A 27,195-nucleotide genomic window follows, 5' to 3' on the forward strand; every position below is an offset into this window, starting at 1 on the left:
AAAAAAAAAAAAAAAAAAAAGAAAAAAAGGCGACTGTTTATACTTACCTTACACTTTTGTATACTTATTAATAAGGTTAAAGTATATATACATATGCAAAAGCTGGACTAAAAGTAAATTATCTGTCATATTGAAGAATTAAAGCTTTAATCTTCGACTCTCTTCAGTGCAAGCTCAACAACTGAATCAATTGATATTTTCTCACACGTAGAAGAGAAGAATAAGCAATAACTATATAGTATAGAACTCCTTGTTTAAGAAAATATGCCTTCTTCAATATCTTTCATCTTTCTTATCTAATCACGCCCTTCAATACTTTCACACAACAGCCAATATACCCCAGCTGAACAACCACTCTAGGGCATTCGAAGACCTACGTCAAAGCGAGCAGGCAGCATTCATCTATGTGTGTGCGAGTGTGTGTGTATGTGTGTGTGTGTGTGCATAATATGAAAATTTATGTGCGGAAAGGATTGAAAATAAATTTATGAATTATATTGGTTAGAAAATTGCATCTACTCAAGGATATCCTTAATGTTTATAGGATATGCATGCGTTTTACTGCCGGTGTGCGCCATTGTCTGCTGGCTGCAGGCGGGCAGGCGGGCAGGCGGCGAAGCCAGGGAGGGCTGTCAGGTAGTATATGTGGGAGCACTAGCTGGGCATTGGGCCATTGCAATTGTATCTGTTTCATGCGACAATGTCCGTCGCTGAATTTATTGTTTATTTGATTTGCATTGTGCGTGGCGACATTTGACAGGAGTCGGCGCAAGGATGCTTCCAGCTTCCAGCTTCCAGTTAGGTATAACAGCTGCCAGCAGCACAGTCTATACATGTTTCTCGTCTTCTTTCCTTCTTTCTTCTTGTTGTTGTTATTGTATTTGTTTGCTTGTCATCTTATTAGCGATAAGAGCAACAATTTGCCCTCTAAGTGCTTTCCAACAACAGCCAAAAATGTTGTCAAACACAAAAACAGAAAAAGAAAATCAAAATCAAAATCAAAATCTGAGAAATCGCGCCGGAGCCTTGAGTGACTGTCGTCGACCTGTCGTTGCTTATCATAAAAATCCAATAAATGCTGCTACTGCTGCTGCCACTACACACACACACACACACACATAGAGTTTCATATTTATTTGAAATGTTGTCTGCTGGCTTGGCCTTTTACGATTTGGTATTGCTTCACCCTCCATCATCGTCATCTTTGGTTGTAGTTTACGACTTTTCCTTTTCGATGTGTTGCTTACTCTCCCCATCTCCCTCCCCTCTTCCTCACACTCTGCTTGCACGATATCCTGTGGCAAATCTGTCAAAGTTTTGTTACATGACACTTGCCCAACCATCCGCATATGCCACACAATCAAATCATACACTGCAAACAAAATGTGTGTGATTATGTGCTGAATTACTTTGGGCACATTCGAAAAGCTCTAACTCGACTAGATTGTTGCCATCTCTGTCTATTCCTGTATGCATTTTAATAATCACCAATCAAAGCTCACTTTCTCAACTTGAATTTTGCTCAGTGTATTCACACACCTTCTCAGGCAGCTCGTATCAAGAAATCGCAATAAAAGATGCTCGACACGTTTATGTTTATCCATCCCCCGGCCGGAGCATAAGGCAAACATCAAACATCATCATCAGGCGTCACAGTGGATCAAATGGCCGACAAGCCCAAGCAGTTCTCGCTGGCTTAAAGCTTATAAAAAGCCTCTGGCAAATGACTTCACTGACTCCGGCCACATTTCATTAGTTTGGCATTACACATTACATAGATCATTATTGATGGCGCTAGCTTTCAGAGCACTTACTTCTGCATAGACTGCTTAGAGTAGATCGAAGCAGAGACAAACACTCTGGATTGAGAATGAGATAGCTCAGGTACTACTAGATATTGACTGGATAAGGGACTGGACTATATAAATGACTAAAGCAGAAAACTGAAAACTGTGGCTAGCCCATCTATCTACCCATTTCTCAATGGAAGCTCGTGAAAAAATGTTTGCATTCACATCTATTTTTCAGGCAGTCAGACGGAACTATACGTTTGATTAAACAACTATTGATATTGTAAAAATATTATTGAAATTCTGTTACAATCTCTTCTAGAGAATTTTAGATAATGGAGCAAAACTCTCTAGGATGGATAATGGACCAAAGCTGTCTAGAAGGGATTGTAAGGAAATTGAATACTGGACCAAAAGTCCCTAGAAAAAATTGTATATCTGTTTCAAGGCATTTTATATTCAATTTTGTTGTTGAATACATGCAATTCAGCAAAAAAAAAAAAAAAAAAAAAAAAAAAAAACAAAATATTATCCTCTGGCATTGCTCTAAAATTAATAAATCGACATTGAAAACGTATATACCAAATATTTTGCCAAATATCGCATTCAAATGCCAAGAATCAATGGACTATTTATAAAACTGATTTGCTCTAGCTTCTTGTTATAAGTTCATTAACTTTCTAGTATTTTATTTTAATTTTTTACATTTTCTAAGAAAAGTTTTAGTAGTTAATTAGTTAAACTATGCTCTTGCTTGCTTATAATTTAATAATCATAAACAATTTTAATATCAGCAAGAGTGTAATGTATGAAAATAAAAATTAAAATAAATTTCTGACTAATTTTATTTTTCTCATGTCTTTAGCATCTACAGTCGTTTGTGATGAATTGAAACAAAAGCAGATTTACTCAGAAATTGTCAAACATTTTAAAATTTAAATAGAAATTGCAACAGTCAAACAATGTTTTATGGCATGAACCTGAAGGATTCCGAGACGAGTTGGTTTCGCAAGAATTCCTCCGATGACATCTGTGCGCATTCCAAGGCCGAGTCCTCCTCAAGAGGGCAGATTTGGATAGCGATGAGAGCTCCGAGGAGTCTTTGCAATATGGGCAACATTATCGAAATGTGAATCTGGGCAGCAAAGTCCGTTTGACGTGTATGTATGGTGGCTCGCAGAGAAGCTACTTCTCATTACTTGTTCTCATTTCACTTCCTTGGCTCATCTCATCATCGCTATGTTCTTTCAGTTTGGCATTTGGCATTGGTGATGCGCAGCGAGTGCGAAGCACTGAACCAGAGCCAAATTCAAAGTCAATATCAAACGCAAGTGCAAAAACGAATGTAAAGCTAAATCGTTTCAGCAAGAGATGGCTCCACTGCACATGATAATTGTGTCGCACGTCGCAGGGGCGTGAATAAGCAAAGTCACAACTGAATTAGTTTTACATAAAAACAAATGCACTCTCACACTCACACACGCACGCATACATACTCGTAGCTCGTTAGCTCAATTAGGTTTTAATGCGCGGATCTAATTGCTGCGTTTGCCGCGCTTGCTGCAATTACGTCTGCCACTGCAAAGCCGCGCTCCATATAAGCGCCAGCCTCGACACAGATCGGCACCACTGGCTGAACGAATCGCAGCTGCCAACATGCGTCTCCATCTGCTCGTAGCCCTGGCCCTGACCCTTCTGGCCGTATTGGTAAGTGCAGTGGCGATCCACTAGCCAGCCATATTCATTGACTGCTTCGACTCGCCCACAGCAATTGGCCACAGCTCGAGTGGCGTCCTATCAGGATGTGGTGCAGCATCATCGCTCGAGCACGGCGGCTAGCTTGGCTGGCGTTCCGTCCGGACAGCCGCCGCAGCACGGTGGCCCCCCACCACCGCCGCCACGCACCACCACAGCCGCCAGCTCGGGCTGAGCTTGGCGCTGACCCAAACAATTGACCCGGAGGACTACGAAAACCACATATAAACAAAGCTAACTCTTTTATCCTCGCACCGTATTGTACATATGTCACACTTTAATAAATCGAATGTAGCGAAAAGCAAGCGAAACTGTGTTTCACCTATGATGCAGACTCAGAACTAATGGATCTGGTTAAGAGATCCTGCTTTGTGAATTTTGAAATTCCAGCTATGCCTTATTCAATTAAGCCTTATTGGCGGCTAATCCTTATGAGTTTGGAAAAGAGCTCTGAAATATACGCGAGAGAAACATTGTTGCTACTTGAAAGAGCAACTTTTGGCTGTTCGTAAAGTTTTATTAGCATTAAAATCAACCAGTTTTGATATTGAGGAAATTTTGTTAGAGAATCTTTCATTTCTGAATCAGAAACAGAAAGGGAAAAAAAATTAAAAATAAATTTAAAAAATGTATTTAAAAAAATATTCAATTGAATCTAATATAATATTATATTTTTCATTTATATTATTATAACTTTTAGTTTTTTTTAGAGTATATTAGTTATTTGAGTATATTAAGAAATACAAATTCCTTAAGCTTTAAGCCTTAAATCAAGAGCTGTTATTTGGATTTTATATAAAAATTGTTGTTTAATAATTATTTTTTATTTTTATCATTTAAATTAATTTGAATAATTTCTTTTTAAATAACTCAAATAATAAATAAATAATGTTGTTTCTTGTTCTTTAATTTTTCCTATTAAATTCATTCATTAAATACAACATGTGGGTATATATTGATATATATTTTATATTTTTATAAACAAATTTTCTGGTTTTTTTGGACATCGACAAATGGAAAACCTCAATGAATGTGAGCCAAAACTAAAATCAAAATCAATATCAATGCTAAGAAAAAAAGTTTCCTTTTTATCACAGAACAGAAGTAAATTTTAAAATTTTTTATGAAAAAAAAAAATACATAAAAATATATTTAAAAAAAATATTCAAAAAATAAAAATTGATAATAATAATAATAATAAATAAATATAAAATAAAAATTAAATTAAATAAAAATTAGAATAAAATATATACTCAAAGCAAAGTTTACTCTAAAGCAAATATAAAATAAATGACTGAACCAATTCAGGCAGCCACAAATCAAAGTTTAATTTCATCACATAGTACAACTCGTATGCCCATTGATGTAATTTCGATTCACGTGAAATGGTTGCAATTAAAAGCTTCGTTTTGTCTTGTTTTCCATGAATGTAAAAAGCTGGTAACGCCCCAGGAGAAAACGATTATAATTGCAAATAATAAACTGTGGGAGGTGTGCTGCTGCTCCGACACAGCCGAGCGAGATGCGAATCTGGAACTATTAAAAAAAAAAATAAAAAAAAATAAAAAAGCCACAGAAAACTATGCATACGAATGCATCTAAGGCCGAAGGCTGCCGGCTTGCGTGGCTGGGGAATTTACCGCAAATGACATCATTGAGCCCCATCTTGATAGTCCTAATGGCAGTTTGCAATGAATGGGCTTATCGTCACTTGCATTCACGACAATTTACGAGCGGAACTTGCGGCATTCAAAACTTAACAAAGACCTCAAATCGGGAAAGATGAGAGATATGTATCTGTGAGATGATTATGATATGAGTAAGTATATATATATGTATAGATAATATATATTATATTATGTATTCATAGATTTTGAATTGGCATTTGATAAAATGAATTCAGCAAAAGCCTCGCCCAATGCATTCATTCACTATAATTCACAATGCTCATTGTGAACGTATTATTTATCTGAGCATCTGGCTATATCATATGAATGAAACTAAACGCAGCTGCAGCTGCCATAAAAACCTTAATATTTATATACACACACATATACATACATATATATAAAGTTGGCAATAATTGTTGAATTCCGCAACGAAGACAACTATAAATCATCGTCGAGTGCCGAGTGCAGCCCACAGTTGTAGTTCGACAACAAGTTGAGTGGTTCTCCGTGGTTCAGTGACAGATGCGCCGCTTATTCAACATATTTGGGCTGCTGCTCCTCCTCTCCCTCCTGGGGCGGTTGCATGCGGCACCTGTGGGCGAGCATGTCGATCATGCCGGCTGCATACGTGTGACGATCATTAAGCGGCCGTTGACCACGCCTACAACTACAACAACAACAACAACGGCCGCACCAACTGCGCCCGCAGTGCCACCTGGCTAAAGCGAAAAGCTGACTCTGTGTGTGTGTTGTTTTTTTTTCTGTTTCTGTTTATGTTTCTGTTTGAAATAAAGTGAGCTCCAAGTGCTGAACAAAAATCGTTGCATACTTTTAAGCGGCAGCTATTAAACGAGTGCTTCAATTCCAATCGTTTCGCTAGTGCTGCCTATTCACGCAGCCTGATATCTCTCAATCATTATACATATAATAATGCCTGACTACACGAGCTTGCGTTACATTCCGAAGTTTTGTGCCCATTCCAATCGCTGGGTCGCCTTCAGAGTCGCTGATTTGAGCCGACTCCACTATTCGTATTACTACAGTGACTGGAGCTGCTGCTGCTGCTGCTGCTGTTGCTGCTTCCCCAGGGCAATGTTAATTGGATGATGGCAAATGCAAAGGCAAAGGCGAACCGCACAATGCACAAACAAGCTGCCAAATATAATTAAATATTTTATCGCATAAAAGTGTAGGAAAAGTGCCAAAATGAAACGACAACAAGAAAATGAGCAGCCGGCATGCGTTGGCCTGACCACTTTGCATACTTGTGGGCGGTGCTGACAGGAGCAGGGGCAGGACCAGGGACAGGGGCAAAGGATTAAGAGAATGGTAGGAGGTGGGGCCAGGAGAGGTTGGTAGTCTCTGTGTAGCCTGGGCTCAGGTGGAGAGGCCGTTCTCCTAATATTGTTAGACCTGACATTGTTGTCGTTTTACGTAGTGTCTGTGTATGTGTGTGTGTGTGTGTGTGTGTGTGCTTAACACATGTTCCACAAACAATACGCCCGCAGCTCAGTTGGCCCGTTTCGCCAACCTCTCGCCACCTGACCCCGAATACAAATTTCCATTGCCCCCAGTTGCATTTCTTTGGTCTTTAGGTTTTTCAGATGAAATCTTTTTTGGCCTGCAGTTGCGCCAACAACAGCAACAACAACAGAAACTACAAGGCTAACGTTCCATTGTTCGGACAGGGCCCGAGCAGAATATGTTTTTGTTTTTGTTTTTCTTTTTTTTTACTCTGTTTTTTCGACAATTTCCATATGAATTTTAATTATAATTTTTCTATGTTCATTTTCATGAAAACAATCAAAAATGACTTTTGTGCCGCAGCAACAGCAGCCGCCTCAAACGCCCCCAACCTGGTCCGTTAGGCGGTGTTTGGTTTGGCTTAGAATTGGCTGTGTGGGAGGCCGAGAGAGAGAGAGAGAGAGAGAAAGAGAGAGAGAGAGAGGGAGGGATTGAGGGTGACAAAGAAAAGTAGAGTGAGCGCTTGGGTGGAGCTACTTGCAGACCCACTGCAAATTGTCACTGGCATTTATAGCCGGCAGGGCAGCCTAGTCAACAGCTGCATTAGTATGCGAGCATTTTGTTTGAAGTTGAAATTTGTTACTCTTCCAATGCGCTACAATGAAACGAGTCGCTCGATGGCCTTTAAAAGAGTGAAACTAAAAAAACGAGTACCACAAATCAATGAGTAATATGAAGTAACGTGCACAACAAGAGTAAAGTGGAGTAAGAGTACAGCAGAAAGAGCCTGAGCAAGTAACGAGTAGAGAGTTGGAAAAACAAAATAACGAGTGGAGCATGAGCATGAGTAAGTAACGAGTAGAAATAGATAACGAATCGAAGAAAGTAGCGAGTAAATTAAGGTAAGCTTATAAGAGTATAGTAAATAGAAGACAGATAGAAAACTAGGAGCGAAACTAAATAACGAGTTGAATCTAAATTGAAACGGCTTCAATTAGAATCGTCTCTATTGATGTTAGGTTTCTTAGCCTAATGCTCTCATGTGATGAGGGGATAGAGAGGCAAAGGAAACGAGTTATAAAGAACGAGTTGAGTGTAAAGAGCGCAGTGAATCATTTACAAAAGTTACTAATCATATATATTTGAAATTAAACTATATAAGCAATTTAAACTATTTAAACAGAAATTCTCTCATCTTTAGAGTCCAACTATCTTCAGTTCTTATAAATTTATTCATTTTATTACGTTGTACATATTTAAATAAACTATGCAAGTTCTAATAAATTTATTAAATAAAATTAATTTCTTATTAATTTATTTATTTATACATTTATTTATTTATTTATTTATTTATTTTTTTTTTATTTATATTGCATTTAGATATCATCAAGCTCTAATGAATGCATTATTATTATTTATATTTTTATTATTTTTTACTATATTGCATATAGATATCAACACTCCCAAGTTCCAGTGTTGCAAAACACAGGCAGCAGCTAATAAGCTTCTGCATTTCAACAAAAAAAGAACAAAATAAAAGGCACAGAAATTATATGCCAACATAAAAAGTAACACAAAAGCAAACAGCGACATAAACAAGTTAACTGAGCAGCTTTTGTGCCTGTTGTTGTACCTGTTGTTGTTTCTATTGTTGCTGCTGCCGCTGCTGCCGCTGCTGCTGTTATTGGTGACGGCGTATGGCAGGCACGTTAGCGAGGCAGCTTCCGTTTCCGTCGTGGCCAAAAAACAATCCACCCATATGACAACTGCCGCTGTCACCGGGCTCTGCCACTGGATCTGGCCATGCATGCCAGAGCCGTAGCTTTGAATGCGCCGCAAGGTGGCGCACATGTGCCATGTCTGTTTTTGAGATTTGCACCTGGGCTGCCAGCCCACTGGCCGCAGGCCCTAGCCCAGTCCAGGCCCCCGTCGCCCCCCTCCCCGGCCCGGGTGTCCATAACGAGCCGTTGTCATTATGCATTCTGATGACATTTTCGCCGCTGTCTTTTGTGCGAGCTTATTTTAGCAGCGGCTAATTAAGAGCCAGCCAACTAGCAATGGAAATTCTATACAGCATATTAGTGTGCCAGTTGGATTGAGCGGGCTGCCCGGGCTGGGCATACCCCCAAGCGACTAAACGGAAGACAGAGGATGCTTTTGTGTTACTCCATGCAGCCGGTAGATGGCAGCATGTTCAATCTCAGTTTACAGCGGAATGAGCTAACTACAAAAGCTAGAGTCCAAAGAGCGGATGTATATTATTATAATCATATAGATATAGATAAGTCGCACATATTCAATATATACTATATCAATTTACTGAAGATATCGATAGAAGTTCATAGTTTGAGAAAGGTTTTTATTTGAAAATACTTTTAATTTATATTTGTTTTCCTGTTTTTTTTTTTTTTTTTTTTTTTTTTTTTTTTTTACGAAATGTTATATATACAACACGTCAGATATAACTAAGCTCAGCGAAAATCGAATTGTCAACAGAAGTCTTGAGTTTTTATGAACAACTTATATAGTGAACTGATCAAAGTAAAAGATTTCTGAATAACTGAAGGAGTAACTGCTGTTTATAGGTATAAGTATATGTATAGGTATAGGTAAAGGTATAGGTATAGGTATAGGTATAGGTATAGGTATAGGTATAGGTATAGGTATATGTATAGGTATAGGTAAAGGTATAGGTATAGGTATAGGTATAGGTATAGGTATAGGTATAGGTATAGGTATAGGTATATGTATAGGTATAGGTATAGGTATAGGTATAGATATATGTAGTTATAACTATATGTATGTATAAGTCTACGTCTAGGTATTCGAGGTATCCTCTAGTCAAGTATTTCCCACTTAAACAACCTAGCTTCATTCTCTTCTTTAAGAGTTACTCTTTCTCTTTCTCTCTATCTCTCTCTCGCTCTCTCTCTCTCTCTCTCTCTCTCTCTCTCTCATTACTATAGGTTTCAGTTGAGATTCTTCGCGAATGATCTCCTTCCATATATTGTATGGTTAGCTCTGTAATTTGGCCGACTTCTATGCTGTGCTATAATTTGTATAGATTTCGGCTGGCGGCTGTTTGTTGTTGTGCGGCTGAAAACTAATTTCGCAAACATTTGTCAGCTCATTAACAATTCAATTTGCTGCATAAACGACCTAAACATACAAATAAACAGACGAGCAGAGACAAAGACTTGGGGCGTGGCAGGGCCAAGGGGCTGCCGGTGGCTGCTAATAAGTAGTAGTAGACTTGCCAAACACACGCACGCCCACACACGCACACGCACACGCGTGGACATAAGCACATGAATAACAGTAAATATTCAATTAACAAACCCTTTTGCCGTCCATAGCCCAAGCCCGAGTTATGAGCCACAATTTCAGTTGTGTTTTTTACTTTATTTCCCGTTTTTTTTTTTTTTTTTTTGTTTATTTGCTTAGTAGTTTGCTTTGATTTGGCAAAGGTTTAGGTGGAGGCTCAGATCCCGTTTCCAGTTCCAGTTGCTGTTCCAGTTCATCATCACTGCGGGCCTTTTTCTAATTACACAAAAAAGCAGCTGCTTTGAACCCGTTCGCAGGAGGCGGCACAAAGACCAAATAATTATGAATTGTATTTTATTTAATTTTAAATATTTACTAAGCTACCAAAGGAACATTTCGGCCGGCACGCCTCACGCCTCACGCTGCCGTCTCCTGCACCGCCTTGAGCTTGGCCCGTTTCGCCAGCTTCTGCGGCGGCAGCTGCGTGCGCCGACTGCGACGTCGCTCCAGCCAGCGCCGCACGAACGGCGTCAGCAGGCGGGTGTCCAGGGCGTCGAGGTCCGTTTCGCGCAGCAGCAGGCTCGTCACGAGCGCCACGACGATGGTCAGCAGTGCTCCGAAGAGCGTGAAGTACAGGTACGAGATTCGATACAGATGGAAGGGCGCATCCGAGGCGGCGCTGCAAAGCGGGTTGATGGGTAAGTGAATGCGGAATGAAAGTGTTGCGTCTCACCTGATGGCGCCATCTAGCGGCAGGCTGCTGAACGCGCGCCGCTCGCCGGCAAAGGTGTAATTGCAGCCCAGCGTGGAGTAGGGCTTGCGCTGATAGACCAGGTCGCCCGTGACCAGATCGTGCTGTGCCTTAATGCACATCCAGGCCATGACCACGAGCGAGCTGACGCCGCCGAGCAGGGCGCCCTTCGAGTTGACCCAGGGCAGCAGCACGCCGGAGGTGAAGATGCCCAACAGCGGCCCGTTGGCCACGGAGGTGAGCGTGATCGTCAGCTGGAGCACTGCGCCCAGCTTCTCCACGATGAAGACGAGGGCGACAAAGATCACGCCGAAGACGACGACGACGCTGCGCATGACAAACGCCGTCTGCGTCTCGGTCAGCGGCTCGTGCCGAAAGGTCTTCACGAAGTCCTCCAGCACGACCGCCGACAGTGAATTGAGGCCGGTGGAGAGCGAGGAGAGCGCCGCACTGAAGACCCCCGCCACAAAGATGCCCGGCAGGCCCGGATAGGTGCCGAGCGTCTCCATGACCAGCAGCGGCAGCAGCTGATCGTTGCGCTGCGCCAGCTTCGTCTCCAGCGGATCGCAGTCCGCATAGGTCGCATAGATGAGCAGCCCCGTGTAGCCGCAGATGGCCAGAAAGGCCAGCACGCCGCCTATGAACGTCCAGATGGCGATGCGCGCATCCCGCAGCGTCGGCAGCGACAGATATCGCTGTATCATATTCTGGCTGATCGCGTTCGACTTCAGCCAATGGGCCACGCCCCCCAGCACCAGGGAGTAGAAGGTGTAACGCTCGCTGAGATCGAATGTGAAGTTGGGCGACTCGACGCGCGCTGTTTGCTTGGCCCGCTGCCAGACCACGCCCGGTCCCCCGATGTCCATGGTGCCCTTGATCAGCACCAGCGCCATGGCCCCAAACATGATCAGCGTCTGCACCACATCGGTCCACACGACGGCCTTCAGGCCGCCAATGCAGGTGTAGAAGATGCACACGACACACACGCAGGGCGTCACGATGTGGATGTTGACCCCGGTTGCCTGGTTGAAGGCTATCGCCGGCACATAGATCACAATAGGCAGCCACAGGAGCTGCGAGATCATAGAGGTGTGGGAAGTTAGCAGGGGGCGATAGGACGGGAATCATTGTACACTTACCGAGGCCATTATAAACATAATCGAGCCAAAGAGTCGCAGGCTGCGATTGTAGCGCTGCTCCAGGTACTACATAAAATAGATAAAAGCCCCAACACGCTTCAGTCTCAGCTTGATCAAAGAAGAACTATGAACTTACCTTGTAGGTGGATATCAGATTGAGCTCATGGAAGACTGGCAAGAATATGTAGAACATGCAGAGGCCCATGAGCACCAGGGAGCCCATGATGTACAGATACTGGGCACCGTACAGGTAAACCTCGGTGGGTGTGCCCAGCAGAGTGATGCCCGAAATAAAACTGGCGAAAGAGAGAAAGAGACGGCGCTATTAGACAAATTGACGAGAATCAACTTCGTAGACCCCTCGCTTGACCTTCAGTCGGGCTCGTTTCCGCCGACAGCCGAAAAAAAAAGACAGACTGAAAGAAAAACCTCTTTTGGGGAGATCAAAGAGCGTTTTATGCAATTTAATTAACAGCGACACTGTTCGCTGTCGCCAGCGACATACGGGCATAAGTCTCAGCTGTGTGGATGCTACAGTCGTTGCTCTTCCACGAGACATTTGAGAAAATATGACACAATTTGATTTGCTGCGTTGATAGGCAGCGTGCACACAGTTCACACAGTTCACAGTTCCAGCTGTAACTAGCTATAAGTGGAACAATCTCTCAGTTCGGTTCAGCTCGAATTGAGCGCCATGTAGCCCCTAGATCTAGCCCATTGTAATAGTTACTAGTGTGATTAGCTTAACCTAGGAAAACGTATGCAGAAGAGAACTCAAGTCTGGCTTTGCCGAAATATTTTGTTAAGCTTTTTACTATAAGAGCATCCAAAGTGCAGTGTATGATGTATGATATGTGTGTAAGTTTAATAAATCATCAAATTTTGATTATTCAGCTTGAATTATAATACTTTTTTATCGACTGACAGCGTGAACTTTTAATAGCTAGAAAACCAATTCGAATCACATATATATTTATAACGATAATAAGAGGGAAAGTGAAATTAATTAATGATCTACAAGACATTTACTTCCAAAGATCTAATGAAAACTAGTTCTATTTAGCAAAACATTTTAAACTTTGAGCTTATAACTACGCCAAAGTTGATCTTCCGATCTTCCGATTAAAAAGTAATTTTCCTTTTCTGGATATCTTTTACCGCTGAAAGAGAAATCTAGGAAAATCCGACAAATTTTTAACTCTGTACTCAGAACTTAATTTCAATTAAGCAACAATTGATATTTCGATCATTCGAATAGCTCAAGCGATATATGCAAAGCTCTGGCACAACATTTGCTCTTCAGGCTATTAGTGAACAAAGATCGAATGAAGGGAAATTCAGGAAGATCAGAAACATTTTGAGCTCTATACTAAATTTAGATTAAGCAACAGCTGATCTTCCGATCATGTGCTTGAAAGTTCCTAGCAAAGAACTAGATCAACTTTAGCTCATCTGCGATCGCTGATTCCAATTTACAAAAAAGGAAATCAAGTATAATGAGACATTTCGTACTCACCTCGAGATAAGCGACATGGTGATGGGAAAGATTTTCATTTTCCTGCCGCCCACCAGGTAGGAGGCGGCGCTGCTGGCCGCCTCCTCGGCGCCGGTGGCCTTCAGCTGGCGGGACTCGCGGCGCAGCTGCAGGCAGAAGTGGATGCCGATGACGGCGCAGATGGCCAGCATGAGGCAGAAGACCACGTAGTCCGGCCAGCCGAAGCTCTGCAGGCTGATGCGCAGCTCGTCCACATGCATCTTGCGGCACAATAATCACAGCTACAATCAGATCGATCTCTAGCTATATGGATACAACTATCGAATCAGCTGTTGTTGTTGCACACACAGGAAAAAAAAGTGAAGAGGAACGAAACGCAACGAATCGAATCAAATGAAATGCCACCGCGCAGTTGGACGCATGAAGAGTGACTGAGCGATCGCACATGCGGCACATCCCTGGATTGAGTCGGCTTGGTCTTCGGCTCCGCTGGCACAGCTGAGCGTACGGGCGGGCAGCTCAAACTGTCTGTTAAATGCTCATGATTCTGATTCAGAATCGGATTCAGATTCCGATTTAGATTTGCTTAAACAGTCTCGGACTTCGGATGCCAGCTGCGAGCAGCGAACTCGTCGCGCTCGTTATTGTTGTTGAGGCGACTATTACTATAAATGATATAATGGCAATTCGTCTACTATTTTATGAATACCCTGTGCACGCAGTGTGCGCTAAGTGGGTGTGTTGGTTGTGATAGGCTTCTAATCTGTATGTGAGTTATGTTTATATGCTTAACTAGTGTTAGTTTTAAGTAGTGTTAACAATCCCTAAGCGACCCAAAAACTCTTTTCATTTACAGGGTATTTGTTGGTTGATCAACTCAAACTTGACATTTACAGCTTGTGGCGAGAACAGCTGACACTTGAGGCTTATCTAATCACCCGCCCCTCCATTGTCTTCAGGTCGCAATTGGCCCCAAGTCGGCGTCAATTGCATCTCACGAGCGGAACCATAGATCATCCTCATCCTCAAAGGCTGGCAGACATTGTCTTTGGTTTTGGGTCGGTGTCTGGATGGATTGTGGGGTGCCAAATGTGTAGGAGTCGCTGGCGTAAACTAACTTGATTAGATTTAGCGCGCAAATTGAGCTCAGTAATTGGCGCGAGCTCGGCCAATGTGGGCCGACGCACGAGCGAGACGGAGCCACAGAATGTGCCAGATTTAGAATTCGTAATTTGCCAGTGAGACACAGATATAAATATACATATACATATGGATATATATGTACACATATGCAGTCATCTATATACTTTGTTTTAGTCGTTAGGTTTGGAGTCAATTTGACGAAATTGCCCTGGTTATTTTCAGATTAACTGCGATTTCAATCAAAGAATCTGCGGCAATCTCAGAACTTGACCTTATTTTAAGCGCTGCACACAAACTGCACTTGAGTAAGACAAATAAATTATTTTCAATTATTATTCGGTTTTTTTTTTATGAAAATTACTTTTATAGGTAAATAAAAAAAAAAAAAAATTATTTCCATTTTGTGTAAAATTTTGGTTGCTGCAGGTCAGCTAAACTTTGGTCTAGCACCACCGAGAACTGTGCTCCGCCATCTGTACCCCTTTATTTCATAGCGAAAGCTTGTTCAGGTACTCCAGAATAGCCGAGCTGTCGGTGCCCAAATCCAAATCGTTCTCTACATCCCCGTCCGCTGGAAAAATAGAGCCCAGAATGAATATGGTTAGCCCAATAAGTGGGCCTTCCAATGTCAGACTCACCACTGCCAGCAATGCCGCCATTCATGGCCAGCACCGAGGTGGCCAGCTCCTTGAGCGTGCGCTCCAGTTCGCCCAGTTGCTCCAAGTCACTGACGGAGGGAGCTGCCCGGGCTGAGGCGCAAAGGCACAGCAGCAGCAGCGCGCAGCCAATGTAGATCCAGATCGCAGCCATTGGGTTGGGAGACAGAGTTTTGGCCATCATCATCATGTGTCCAGGCTTTTATAGATCGAACAGACTAATCGAGCCGATTTTCCGCTCAATTTACAGCATTAAACACTGACCAAATGCCTGCGCGAGCAGCAAATGAGCTGTGACTCTGATGGGAGATATGTGGAATTAATGTATTACATATGTATGTATATGTATGTGTTTAAAATATATATGTTAACATAGATATGTGATGTATATAGATGCTAAATATAATACGACTTTAAGTACAGCCTGTTGTAGCCTAGAGCGTAAAGTATGGTTTAAGCCTCCTCCACTGGATTCTCTCATATAGAGATTGGAGACTAAACCAGAAATATATTTATTCAAATGCTAGACAAACCTAAGAGTATGACAGTAAATACCCTTTAATATCCAGTACTTACTGCTCCATATACAAGCAAAGTTTTACAGGGTATTCATAATTCACAAGTAAAGTAGCGAAAGGTGTGTATCGTTCACAGCTAAAATATCACAGGGTATTTGCCAGTCTCAACTAATTTATAATTGATTAATTTGAATGCAAAGCTAACAATCTTCATATATGGTCACCCTAAGCGCAGCATTTGGCTGCTCAGCCCGCGGATATGCTACAAATATGAGAAAGAGAGAGAGTGGGAGAGAGAGAGAGAGAGAGAGAGGGAGACTCTGCCGCGATGCAGTTTTGGTCGAATTGCTTATGTCTGAAATTGTTTTAGCATTTCACTGTCTGTCATGCTCTATACTTAACGTTTGCAATGCGTTTTCAGTTTTTTATTTATTTTCATATTTTTTTTTTGCCATTTTTACTACAGCAGCTGCGACTGCAAAAAGCGTCTGCACTTTGCTGCCAATCGAGGCATAAAATGAGCAGCAAGTGCCACTACAGCACCCGGCAGTGTGACAGAGAGGGCCATAGACCGAGCATAGAGAAAGAGAGCGAAACATAGCGAAAAGGTGCAAACATACGCATGCACACATACACACGCACACAGACTCAGGTAAGCTCAGAGTTTTATCAGAATCAAAAATTCCATATGACGCATGCTGAATTTTTGAAATATTACGAATCATATGATAGGGTATAAAAATAGTTGAGAGAACCCGATCTATGCGGTAAAATAAATATAAAATAAAATAAATATTATATATGTAATAAATAATATATATGTAATTTAATGTAATTAATTGATGTTATATTTATGACAAATAACCAACTATTAAAATTTTGTTTAGTTCTTATCATTTTATTTTATGTTATTATGTTATTTTTTATATTTATTATGATTTATATGATTACATATTGTCATAATTGCTTAAATTTTTTGTTTATAATTATTCAAAAATAAAAGAAAGTAATTTGTACTATTATAATATTATTTATGATATGTATATGTTATGTTAGTTTCAAATTTCCTTTCTCTGATCGTTTATTATAGCGCCCTCTCTGGGTCGCCTATCGCTCGACCTATGCTCGATTCGCACATCATTTTAATTCTGTTTTTTTTTTTTTTTTTTTTTTTTTTATATCACAGCCTGAATAATTTTTTTCTTTTTTACATATTTTTGCCAGGTACTAAAACGGCAGCAGCGAATTAATTAATTCCAGTGCAGCGATTTTTCAAGAAATACCCCCTTTTACACACATATACACATCGGCGTGTGTGTGTGCGTATGTGTGAATGTATGCGTCTGTGCACTTAAAACGCTTCTGCAGGTGTTGTGATATTATTTGGAATTATGTTGGAATTTTTCTAGCACTGCGCCCTTGCTGAAATGCTCTGAATATTATTTGCATTTTAATTTTGTTTCATGTTTCATATGTCTCTTAATCTACACGCACACACACATGTGCACCTTCAGCTGCTTTGAGTCGTTGTTTATAGCTAACTTTACAGTTGAGAAAGCATTGCTAAAGTGGTTTTAATTAGTTGCCCTAACGGGTTTTCGGCCCGGCCTTCTGCGGTTCAGGAATCGCGCTAGCGAGCGCAATTACAAAATGATTGCAGGCCAATTCCCAACATCCGCGAGCCCCATCAAATATGCACGAAACTCATGTATGCAAGGACTAAAAATATATTTCTTTACAAGGCAAACTGTACGTACAAACGGTAAGGTTTTACATAGTAACGAATATCAGTAGAGCATAGAGTCAGCTAAGGGAAGGTCATCATGATATCGCCATCTTACGCTGCGGGCGCTGCGGGCGCTGCGACGGGCGCGGCCGCTGTCGTAGATTCTTGGCTGTTACTGCCAAGTGAGCAGATGGCTTCGAATTGATCCAACAATTTCTGAAAATAGAAAATCGCATCAGACAGGTAGGAAACACACCGTCCACAAATTATCTATTTCGATAACATACGTTGGCAACGAGCTTACAGGCAGGCGCCGTGAATATGTTCGCTCCGCAGATTAATTCGGCTTTCGATTTCAGCTGTTCAATTGTACAGGCCTGCAAAGATTGAATCTATAGTTAGTTCTGTTCTGGAACTGAACTAGTTCCGCACGTACCGCACTGGCTGTCGGCGTCATCTGCGCTAGGCAGAGAAAAGCCACGGCCAAGGCGACAAAGCTGATTGAATTTTTGCAATAGAACTGCATTATGTCAAGTATCGTCTTCTTCAGGTTACTGGATCTGAACTGAAATTTGAAATGAACTCTAGGCTTTTATATTGTATACTCACCCTGGGCAACTGCAGAGCAGTAAAAGTTACTGAAATCGTGAAAAGAGGCGATACGCCTAGATAAGAGCACGACATAGCAAAAGTCGTGCAGCTAGTGTATATACATGATGTGGATTTTATCTAGTCTGGTTTAATTAGTATTGATTTTTATAGTAGCTTGGACTACTTTAAAGACTTAAAAAACAAAATTGGTAAATTGTTAAAAAAAAAAAAAAAAAAAAAAAAAAAAAAAAAAAAAAACAGAACATTTGGGCCAAAGCTCAGCTCTATTATAATAGAGGTAAGCAATATGAGATGTTTTATAGAAAAGGGTTCTCAGTTGAAAAGAATTTGAAATTTGTAAAGCGGAGCTTTGATCAGGCAGTGTTGTACAGTGCCCATCTGAGTGCTTCATTGAAGATATTGAAGATTAAATTTATCGAATACAACTTTTAAAGTCCAAAAGAGAGAATATTGTATATCGATTTTAATTGAATGCTATCGGATATGTAAAATGTACTTCATTTACTTGAATCTAGTATTACCTCTAATATTCATGTAAACAAAATCAAAATAGAGTAAATATTAATTTTTAAATGATGCAGTTCAGTTCAGTTCAGGTGTTGCCAGATCGTTAGGAAAATACCATAAATTCGATTAAAAAGAAATCAACTACATCCTGCAACTGCTCGAGCATGAAACTAGTAAAGTCTTGGTAAAAGCGTGTATGTGTGTGTTTGAGTGTATTAGTCATTGGCTACTTGTCATATGCAAATTCAACAGCGCACGCCTCTAATGTGCCCATTTTACTGTCATGTGTGTGTGTGTGTGTGTGTGACTGTCATCTCGGGCCCATTTACAATAATATTTATCAAGTGCGGCACACACCCAGATAGGGCTAGGGGCCGTCATATATTAGGCGGTTTGCCGGGACGCACCATCGTCATTGTCATCATCATCATCATTAGCATTATCATTATGATGAGGCGAGCCTATGCGTGGCCTCTAATTACATCGCATTGTCATAACAGAATTGAGCGCATTTGACACGCAATTGGAGCTCACAGTTGCGCCTCACGATGACACGTGAGAAATGTTAGCCAGTAGGTGGGAAATTGAAAGGTGGGCGGGCCTGAGTCTGCCCTACTACCTGACAGTTGGCTAGTTGCAAGGGACATAAACTTGTGCTCGAACTGAATATGGAAATGAAAATTAAAATGAAAATGAAAAGGCACATGAAAATGGGAATGGGAATGCGAATGGAAATGGAAATGGAAATACAACTGGAAATGTTTAGTGACAGCACGAGTGGGAGCAGAGTCAAAGGACTGACTGTTGCATCAGTCACCACCAACCTGCCCCACTCGACATTGGCTAAGTAGATAAGAATTAATTGTTCAATGGCACGCATTGCACTTAATACTTTGAATACTCCTCCTGTTACATACGTACATACATACATACATACATATGTGCCGCATTTGTGTGTATGCTAAGCCATGAGCGAATTGTTGTTGTTGCGGTGCTTTTGACTTATGCCCCGTCACTTGGCCCACGCACCTTTTGGGCGGCGGTTAATCGGATAAAATTCATAATTATCGTTATTACTGTCATTTTTTCTAATGACACGCGGCACACAAATTGCGTGTACTTTTCTATTAAGATGACCTATCAAACGCACTTTGACTTCAGCCCAACCATTGCGTTACAGTCTCGTTGATTTCTCTGCTTGTTTGTTTTTCTGTTCTGCCCAATACCCTAAGCTAAGAGAGTTGTATGCATTTTTAGAAGTCAAATGTATAAGGGACGTTGCATAGCATATTTTGATATAGATACAGCTGAGTGCAATGACTATTTGATGGCTCCGAGTTGAGAGCAATGAAGTAATCAATATGAAGAGGTTTATTGATATAAATATATATTTTTTAAAATTCAATTGCAAATATTTCTATATCCATTCATAATTAAGCCAGTCTAATGAATATCAAACTCACATATACCTACAGATATACTAAGTATTATGGTTCTGTTTTAATTTTTCCACAAACTTTGACCTTCATATCGTGCATGTTACATTGAAAACTTTGCATATTTTGTTTCACTCCAATATAATAATGATATTATACATACGACTTTTTTTACTTGAGTATTCCGAATTCCTTAATGAACATAAAAACTATATATGCACATACATATGTGTATGTAGTTCTACTCTTAATTTACCGCTGACTTCACATCAATTTCATCCCTTAAAAAATGTTGAGCTCAAATTTACTCTAATATTGTATAAATAATATTAAAATTAATTTGTTAGGGTATTCAGTATTCAGTTAGACAATTTCAAATTATTTCATTACGTTGACTTTTTTACATTACTTGCCCATATTTTCTTCTAATACAGCCCATACTCAAACAACGCCTCCTCCTCCTCCATCTCCTCCCATTCCTACTCCATTTATATGGAGCGCACGCGTAAATTATGTAATTAAAATTCCGCACCTTAATTCAGGCAATTTATTACATGAGCTTTTGACTAATTGGATAACGATCTTTAACTATGTTTACTAAATACATGAGAGAGATACATCATGGACCCAGCCTATCGCGACCATATGGATGAGTTCATAGCCAGCCGCGATTGCATTTGTTGATAAGCCCAAAATTAATTGAATTTTTAGGTGTGCGGGCGATTTGCGTGCCCTGGCGAGGGCAATAACTAACGGCTGGCAGGACGGGAGGGGTGCAGCGGTACTATATTATATACGCTTATGAATGGGTCTGTAAATGCGATAACAAGTCACTAACTACAGTTAGTCTGATCGAAAGTTGGCATCTAAAGACAACAAAGCGAAAGCAGAAAAACAGCTGAATAGTAAACAATTATAACTGTAATGTTGATTGCTTGGAATTTGCCAGTTATCATTGACTATCAAATTCTCATTATTTCGATTGATTAGTCACAATTTCACTTAATCGCTTTGATTTTGCTATAGGAACTTCCGGTTCGCGCTCACCGTGTGCATTGCCATTCGCATTCCCGGACTCGTTCCAGTTCCGGTTCAGCTCTGCGTTCTGGTTAATAATTTTCGCATGCATTAATACAAAAATTGAAAGCCAAAAGCCAAAGCTTAACCAGTCAGAACAGTTGAATAAACAAACAAATTAAAAATAAAAATAAAAATTAAAAAAAATTAAAACATTTTCATGATGCGGATTGAAAATATGTTTAGGCGGGATGGGCGGCAGAGGCAGTTGAAGGCAATTAAACAGAAAAAAAAAAAAAAAATGCCCACATTTGCACAAGCTAAGCTCCATTGGGGGTTGGGGCGGGGCAGCGAATGACGCACTGCGCTATAAATAGACCAAGTGCGATAGGGTCAGCTCAAGCTTTTCGGTATGCGGTGCACGTGTAGCCAAACGCCAGGTGCTAGCGCCATGAGAGGGCGCTAAGCAGGGGGATCTCACTCCCCACTTCCCCGCACTCTCTTGCTCTCTCACTCTGTCTCTCTCTCTCACGCTCGCTCTCTGTGTTTGTTTGGGTCCGACAGTTGGACGTATGACGAGCTGAGGCCAGTCGCGTTTCGCTGGTCAACGTAAAATGTTGTGAGCCAATATAATTTTTTTTTGCGATTTTTTTATTGTTATTGTTGCTTTTATTATCGCGCATTGTTGTTGTAGCTGTACTTGTTATTGTTGCTGTTGATGGCCTCCCAATGCACAAGGCTGTGGCTGCGGCTGCTCTCCACACTACTTCTACTATCACTCCTCGCCAGCCATCAGGTAAGTCAGCCCGTCGAGTTGAAGGTGAGACAGCCCCCGATGACCCAAGCGAACCATTTCGATAATTGTCTAGTCGCATGCCCTGGAGTTCATGGATGTGGATGAGTCAGAGTCATTGGGCCATGGCGCTGCAGATGACCCTGATGATTCCGCGGAGCTGCCCCCGATTCTGCATAACTACTCGAAGGACACCATCGCCAATTTCAATCCACGCAAGGCGGACGCACACTTTCGCACGCTGTGGGAGCGGGTGCCGCAGCAGAAGCAGGAGGTGATCAAGCGGAAATAGTCCATACAACACTCATGTGGATAAATAAGAAAATATATAAGCAAATTATATACAATCTTATATGTTATATGTATGTGTTATCTATATATTTAAGCATTGCAAATTTGTTATCGTAGATAAGCTGAGATCTAAGTCGAGCTAAGCTAAGCAACTCCCTTTGTAAGACCAATACGTTATCTCATCTCTTGGTGTATTCCACTCATTTATTACATTTGATCTATCTCTGGTGACTTACCCATGCTACACCTTGACAGGGAGTTGGGGAATCGTATCAGTTGGATGCCTACTCATAGCCTCCAATTGAATAGATTGAATATTTCTTTGAGTAGCTCATCAGCTGCTACCTTATATATGCTCATCTATAGATTACAATTTGGTATTATAAGTGTGCGAACTAAGTTACTGGGGCACCACATTTTACACTGTAAAACCTAAACCGATCAAAATATTAAAAAAAAAAAAAAAAAAATAACAACTTAATAATATTATCTACTTATTCAATGAAAAACCCACAACCAAATATTCACTAAAGTATAATAAAAAGTTAAACAAAATATTTTCAAACAAATCACTGGGACAAATTATAAATAAATCCATATTTTATATTCCAAATAACTGTTATAACATTTTACTACTATCACATACTCGTATATACTTATATTTACATATAATTACAAGTTTTTAAATATCATTTATATGTGTCTAAATCTAAAAAGATATGGAAACTGTATTACTGCTACAAGCAATTGGCTACAAACATATTTGTTAAGCAAATTTATTGCATCTTAACTCTATGATAAGCCTATGCTAATATTTTTAAAAAATAAGTTTCAAGTTCTAAATTGATGAAAGAAAAATAATCTATAAATATGAAATGCTCAAAGAGTCTTTAAAATATAGCTTTGGTTATTATCATCGCATATATAACTATTAAAAATCAGTAAGCTTAAAAATATTAGTTTATAAATAATTATAAAAAAATAAGTAAATATGTATAAATATAAAAATTAAATACAAAAAAAGAAAATGTAAAATATTATATATAAAACATAAAAAAAATCAAATATAAAATATAAAAATATTATATAATATATAATATATAAAATATAATATAATATGTTTACAAATATGATAATATATAACTTTACAAATTTTAAGATATTGAATATATTTTATTACATTAAAGTATATATATGATAATCTCTAATTATATCAATACAAACACCTAAAAACCTGTGCAACATCAAAAGAAAAATGCCCAAGATGTGGCTACTCTAACCCCCGAGATGTGCCTTTAAAAGCATATTTATGGCCTAAATGTGACTGCCTGCTGCTTGCCACCGATTGCGCGGTATAAAAAAGGGTCGCACTTCATGAAGAAGCCACAACAACAACAACAACAACTGCGAGATTGGTAGAAGAAGAAGCACCAGCTGAGGCGAATGCAGTGCGATCTGGGGACGCAACAAGGCCAAGACGTATGGGTCACTTCTAGTCCCACCCGCGCCCAGCTAGTTCTTCGTGAAAAAAAGAAAAGTTCACAAAAAAGCGAGTAAAACTTTTTTATTTGCATTTTGTTTTAAGCGGTGGCAACAAAAATTCAGCAGAGGAAGAGGAAAAAAAGCACATAGACCAATGGTGTTTATTCCCATTTCTTTTCCTATTTTTCTACTTTTTTGTTTTAACAATTTTTTTCGTAGTTGTTTTTTTTTTTTTTTTTTGGTTTGTTTCTTCTTTGTTTTGTAGAAAAATGCACAAGTTTTATGCTTCTATAAAAGTTTTTGTGGCGAAAACTTTGCACTTGTCTTGTAGCCGCCGAAAGGGTTTTACAATGATGCGCTACAAGCGATCCGCCCGCCCACGCAGTCGACCCTTGGATAGGCATGCCGTGGCACTTTATATGCTTCGTCCGGTGTGGTGGAGGCGGGGGCGTAGGCGGAGTCGTGGTAGAGACAGAACGGGACAATGGCTAGTTATTGGTGTAGCAGAAAAGTTTTAGGCGCGAGCCACGCACCTTAAAAGCAAGCCAAGACCGTCCCAGCTCATCAGCCAAGCCCAATCCCAATCCCAATCCCAATCCCAGCCCCAGCGTCAAGCCCATCCCCAGCCTAATCCGAGCGGACGAGTGTGACACTGAGCAAGTCACTTAGTTAAGCCCGGAGACGATGTCGGTCATTATGCGACCCCGAATAGCTGCTATGCATTATCATTATCATTAAAATAAATTATTAGAGAAAGTCGGACGTTGGGCGTGGCAACTACGTAGAACTAAACGCATTTTGCACGTTTTCTCTGCGCAAATTTTTTACACGATTTTTACAACTTTTTTCGGCGCTTTCAGCTAAGTACACAAAAGCTTTTGCTGGACAGTGCACATAGTGGGGAGAGTGTTTGGGGGCGGTGGGAGAGGGTGGTGGTTTGCTGCCTCTTTGGTCGTCAGAGATAAAAAGTCAAGTTTGAGGCGTTGCGAGTTAGACGCAGCAGCATTTAGTTCGGGGCGCAAAAAGGTTTGCAAGAAATAACTTTGCATACTTTTAGGCGGCGCATGTTAAATACTAAATGCAAGTCCCCAACAAAAGACAATGTGTATGTGGTTGGGGGAGGGTGGGGGAGGAGCGTGGTTGTAGAGCAGGCCTGCATGCGGAACACCACGTAATTTCTCAAGCTGCCATAGCCTGACCACGTAAAGCATAAAATATTTGCCAGCGACTCCAATGCTGATGACCAGAGAGAAAGAGAGAGAGAGAGAGAGAGATGGAAAGGGAGAGTGAGGAGTCTAAGAAAAGTATGTCTAAGAAGTTGCCAAACAAGTTGCAGCCGCAGCCTGTGCGACGCAGCTCATTTGAATACATGGCAACAACTTTGACCACGCATTAGTTACACAACAACATAAAAGCACAACACGAAGTTCGGCTGAGCAAGGGCTGGATGGGGGTAGATGTAGGGGTGGGGGTAGGAGCAGGGGCGAGGGCGTGGGCGATGCGATGCCTCTCAAGTCCAAGTCAAGTCAAGTCAAGTTCTCTTGTCGCTGGCAACCGAATGACCTGCCACATCCTTCGGCCTGGCCGGCACATGCAATTTGTAAACCAAAGCGCATAATTTACAATGAACATTTTGGTCGGTCTAACGGTCTAACGGTGCTTAAAGCTGACCGCGCCACAGACTGCCGGCAGGACTTGGGACTTCATCTTAGTCTCGGTTGCCTGCTCCGGCTCCCGCCTGAATGAAGTGCCTGCGCCAGGACATTGATATGGCACTTGGCGCTGCAGCTGCATCTCCTCTGCCCAGCTAGGACATGGATCAAGAACGTGACTCAGTATCTATTGAAATATTAACGTATACATCAGATTTGATGCGAAATAATAAAATTTGAGCTTGAATTAGCAAATTGAATAGCTAAGAAAAACTTAGCTGCAGCATAAGGTTCTTGATCATTGAAAACTGCTTCTGTAAGCGAGATAGATAAAACTTACTTAGATCCATAAAAAAGTAAATTTCTCGACAGAAATATAACATAAAATTAAAAAAATTAAATAAATTAATAATAAATCTATATATATAATCAATATTCAAAAGCCTATAGATGCCTAGGTTTCGTGTTATACGAAAAGTATCACATTCTCTCTTTTGCAGGCATTTTATATTCACTTGAAATAGACTTAGGCAAAATATTATTATATTATACCTATTATTAAGCAAAACGTTTGCTTTATCATATATTATCATGATTGTGCGTATTAAGATATTAATTATTATATATCATTTTTATTGTTAATTATAATAATAATATTATTATTATATTATCGACTATTGAAAATTTAAACATTAAAAAAAAGTAATTATTATTTTTTGCAAAGTCTTTAAAAGCTTATATTCATATCAGGTTCATCAACTTTCTTCTTAACTGAGATATTTATTATTTCTGTTGTAAGAAATCAAAATTTAATCGTCATCAAAAATAATTCTTTAAATAGAAAGTCAACTATATATCAATATAGCTACAATTTATAATATATATATATATATACATATATATTTTATTTATATATATACACTTCCGAACATTGTCAACGCCAGTAATTTTAACTTGAAGTTAATATTATTGTAAATAAATAATATCTAATTAATAAAATGAAGAAATATTAGTTATCTAGCCAAATTAGTGTAAGTAAATGAGAGATCCGCACAACCAAGCATTAGTTGAAGACTGGAATTGATCTACCATTTTAAGAATAGACCACACATATACCTCTTTGGAGCTAGTGCCTTCTCCACCCACCCTTCCCCCTCCACCGCCCTTAGCAATTGCAATAGACTTCGAGTAATTTGCCTGCCTATAAGTAGAGGCAAGCGGGCAATACATTAAGCCAGCAGTTACAAGTAGAGCGCCAGCCACGAGATGCAGTCGAGTGGCTGGTGGTTTTAAGACGCTGCGGCTGGTCGCACAGCGAGCGTCGAGGGTTTGGGCAAATAACTTGTAGGAAATTAAGTTTGTTAGTAATTAGAGCACCACTAAGGACACCTGAGCGTCCTTCTGTCTGCCCCGGCAAATTTATATGGCAGGCAGCTACGGTGCAGCAGCAGTACACACACAACAATTAAATCCAAAGCTCGTCGCCTGCTACATTTTGGAGCTCCTGCTGCTGCTCCTGCTGCTGCTGCTGCTGCTGTTGCTGCTGCTCCTGCTGCTGCTGCTGCTCCTGCTGCTGCTGCTGCTACTCCTGCTGCTGCTGCTGCTCCTGCTGCTGCTCCTGCTGCTGCTGTTGCTGCTGTTGCTGCTGTTGTTTAGCCCGTTTGCTGTGTGCCTAGATTCGTCGTGTCTTTTTTTTTTTTGGCTCTTGTTCTGGCCTGTTGTTGGTTCTTTTATTTCCTTTTTTTGTGCTTAGGTATCTTCACAACCTGCAAAGTAACAAAAGTTTCAAGTCGCCTTGTCGAAAATTCCTCAAGCCGAAACTTGCCAACTTTGATGTCCAAGCATCTAGCCAGCCAGCCCCACGGCCAGCCTCCATACGCTGGCTGTTCCGGCTAGCACTCCACAAAGTATGGCATGCGTTAGTGGGATAAACATTTGGGTGAGTAACTATCGCCAAGTGCATGCCTGGGCAGCGGCCAGTTGCCAGTTGCCAGTTTCGACTGCCCTTCTTGGCCACTTGAGCAATCTGGCCAA

At 40.5% G+C, this 27,195-nt stretch overlaps 5 protein-coding genes and 1 long non-coding RNA gene across 8 annotated transcripts; 3 read left to right on the top strand and 3 right to left on the bottom strand.

The window, feature by feature from the left end:
- Window positions 1–3,341: 3,341 nt before the first annotated feature.
- On the top strand, window positions 3,342–3,850 carry LOC108620137 (uncharacterized). Its single transcript, XM_018017022.2, has 2 exons — window positions 3,342–3,497; window positions 3,559–3,850. Exons 1-2 carry the CDS (start codon window positions 3,447–3,449, stop codon window positions 3,718–3,720), a joined length of 213 nt encoding a protein of 70 aa, XP_017872511.1. The 5' UTR covers window positions 3,342–3,446; the 3' UTR covers window positions 3,721–3,850.
- A 1,851-nt stretch (window positions 3,851–5,701) lies between these two features.
- LOC108620512 (uncharacterized) lies at window positions 5,702–6,129 on the top strand. Its single transcript, XM_089474567.1, has one exon. It carries the CDS (start codon window positions 5,738–5,740, stop codon window positions 5,936–5,938), a length of 201 nt encoding a protein of 66 aa, XP_089330693.1. The 5' UTR covers window positions 5,702–5,737; the 3' UTR covers window positions 5,939–6,129.
- Window positions 6,130–10,282: 4,153 nt separating this feature from the next.
- Window positions 10,283–13,872, bottom strand: rumpel (solute carrier family member rumpel). The gene is made up of 5 exons (XM_018017019.2): window positions 13,350–13,872; window positions 11,970–12,129; window positions 11,834–11,899; window positions 10,677–11,767; window positions 10,283–10,622 (listed from the first exon to the last, which is right to left on the bottom strand). The coding sequence occupies exons 1-5, from the start codon at window positions 13,586–13,588 to the stop codon at window positions 10,361–10,363; spliced, it is 1,818 nt and encodes a 605-aa protein (XP_017872508.1). The 5' UTR covers window positions 13,589–13,872; the 3' UTR covers window positions 10,283–10,360.
- Window positions 13,873–14,796: 924 nt separating this feature from the next.
- On the bottom strand, window positions 14,797–15,332 carry LOC149267969 (uncharacterized). Its single transcript, XM_089473779.1, has 2 exons — window positions 15,110–15,332; window positions 14,797–15,042 (listed from the first exon to the last, which is right to left on the bottom strand). Exons 1-2 carry the CDS (start codon window positions 15,315–15,317, stop codon window positions 14,960–14,962), a joined length of 291 nt encoding a protein of 96 aa, XP_089329905.1. The 5' UTR covers window positions 15,318–15,332; the 3' UTR covers window positions 14,797–14,959.
- Window positions 15,333–17,354: 2,022 nt separating this feature from the next.
- On the bottom strand, window positions 17,355–17,967 carry LOC149267970 (uncharacterized). Its single transcript, XR_016271146.1, has 3 exons — window positions 17,808–17,967; window positions 17,659–17,748; window positions 17,355–17,587 (listed from the first exon to the last, which is right to left on the bottom strand). It is a non-coding gene; the product is annotated as an uncharacterized LOC149267970 (long non-coding RNA).
- A 3,491-nt stretch (window positions 17,968–21,458) lies between these two features.
- Window positions 21,459–23,216, top strand: LOC108620135 (uncharacterized). 3 transcript variants are annotated; one of them, XM_089473777.1, is made up of 3 exons: window positions 21,459–21,562; window positions 21,638–21,739; window positions 21,813–23,216. In XM_089473777.1, the coding sequence occupies exons 2-3, from the start codon at window positions 21,662–21,664 to the stop codon at window positions 22,026–22,028; spliced, it is 294 nt and encodes a 97-aa protein (XP_089329903.1). In that variant the 5' UTR covers window positions 21,459–21,562; window positions 21,638–21,661; the 3' UTR covers window positions 22,029–23,216. The 3 variants fall into 3 exon arrangements, with proteins under 3 accessions (XP_089329903.1, XP_089329904.1, XP_017872510.1); XM_089473778.1 differs by having other exon boundaries at window positions 21,507–21,559; XM_018017021.2 differs by having other exon boundaries at window positions 21,515–21,739.
- Window positions 23,217–27,195: the final 3,979 nt, after the last annotated feature.

This window comes from Drosophila arizonae, chromosome X (genome assembly GCF_054131065.1).
Source record: "Drosophila arizonae isolate 15081-1271.41 chromosome X, UAZ_ARI_1.0, whole genome shotgun sequence".
Taxonomy (NCBI): domain Eukaryota; kingdom Metazoa; phylum Arthropoda; class Insecta; order Diptera; family Drosophilidae; genus Drosophila; species Drosophila arizonae.

What these genes read in the sequence shown, in the direction of transcription:
- LOC108620137 (XM_018017022.2), top strand. Translation starts at nt 3,447, where the DNA reads ATGCGTCTCCATCTGCTCGTAGCCCTGGCCCTGACCCTTCTGGCCGTA. An exon ending in TGACCCTTCTGGCCGTATTG is followed by an intron (nt 3,498 to 3,558) that starts GTAAGTGCAGTG and finishes ACTCGCCCACAG; the next exon opens with CAATTGGCCACAGCTCGAGT.
- LOC108620512 (XM_089474567.1), top strand. Translation starts at nt 5,738, where the DNA reads ATGCGCCGCTTATTCAACATATTTGGGCTGCTGCTCCTCCTCTCCCTC.
- rumpel (XM_018017019.2), bottom strand. Translation starts at nt 13,588, where the DNA reads ATGCATGTGGACGAGCTGCGCATCAGCCTGCAGAGCTTCGGCTGGCCG. An exon ending in ACCATGTCGCTTATCTCGAG is followed by an intron (nt 12,130 to 13,349) that starts GTGAGTACGAAA and finishes CTCTTTCGCCAG; the next exon opens with TTTTATTTCGGGCATCACTC. An exon ending in ATCTGATATCCACCTACAAG is followed by an intron (nt 11,900 to 11,969) that starts GTAAGTTCATAG and finishes TATTTTATGTAG; the next exon opens with TACCTGGAGCAGCGCTACAA.
- LOC149267969 (XM_089473779.1), bottom strand. Translation starts at nt 15,317, where the DNA reads ATGATGATGATGGCCAAAACTCTGTCTCCCAACCCAATGGCTGCGATC. An exon ending in TGGCGGCATTGCTGGCAGTG is followed by an intron (nt 15,043 to 15,109) that starts GTGAGTCTGACA and finishes CTATTTTTCCAG; the next exon opens with CGGACGGGGATGTAGAGAAC.
- LOC108620135 (XM_089473777.1), top strand. Translation starts at nt 21,662, where the DNA reads ATGGCCTCCCAATGCACAAGGCTGTGGCTGCGGCTGCTCTCCACACTA. An exon ending in CACTCCTCGCCAGCCATCAG is followed by an intron (nt 21,740 to 21,812) that starts GTAAGTCAGCCC and finishes ATAATTGTCTAG; the next exon opens with TCGCATGCCCTGGAGTTCAT.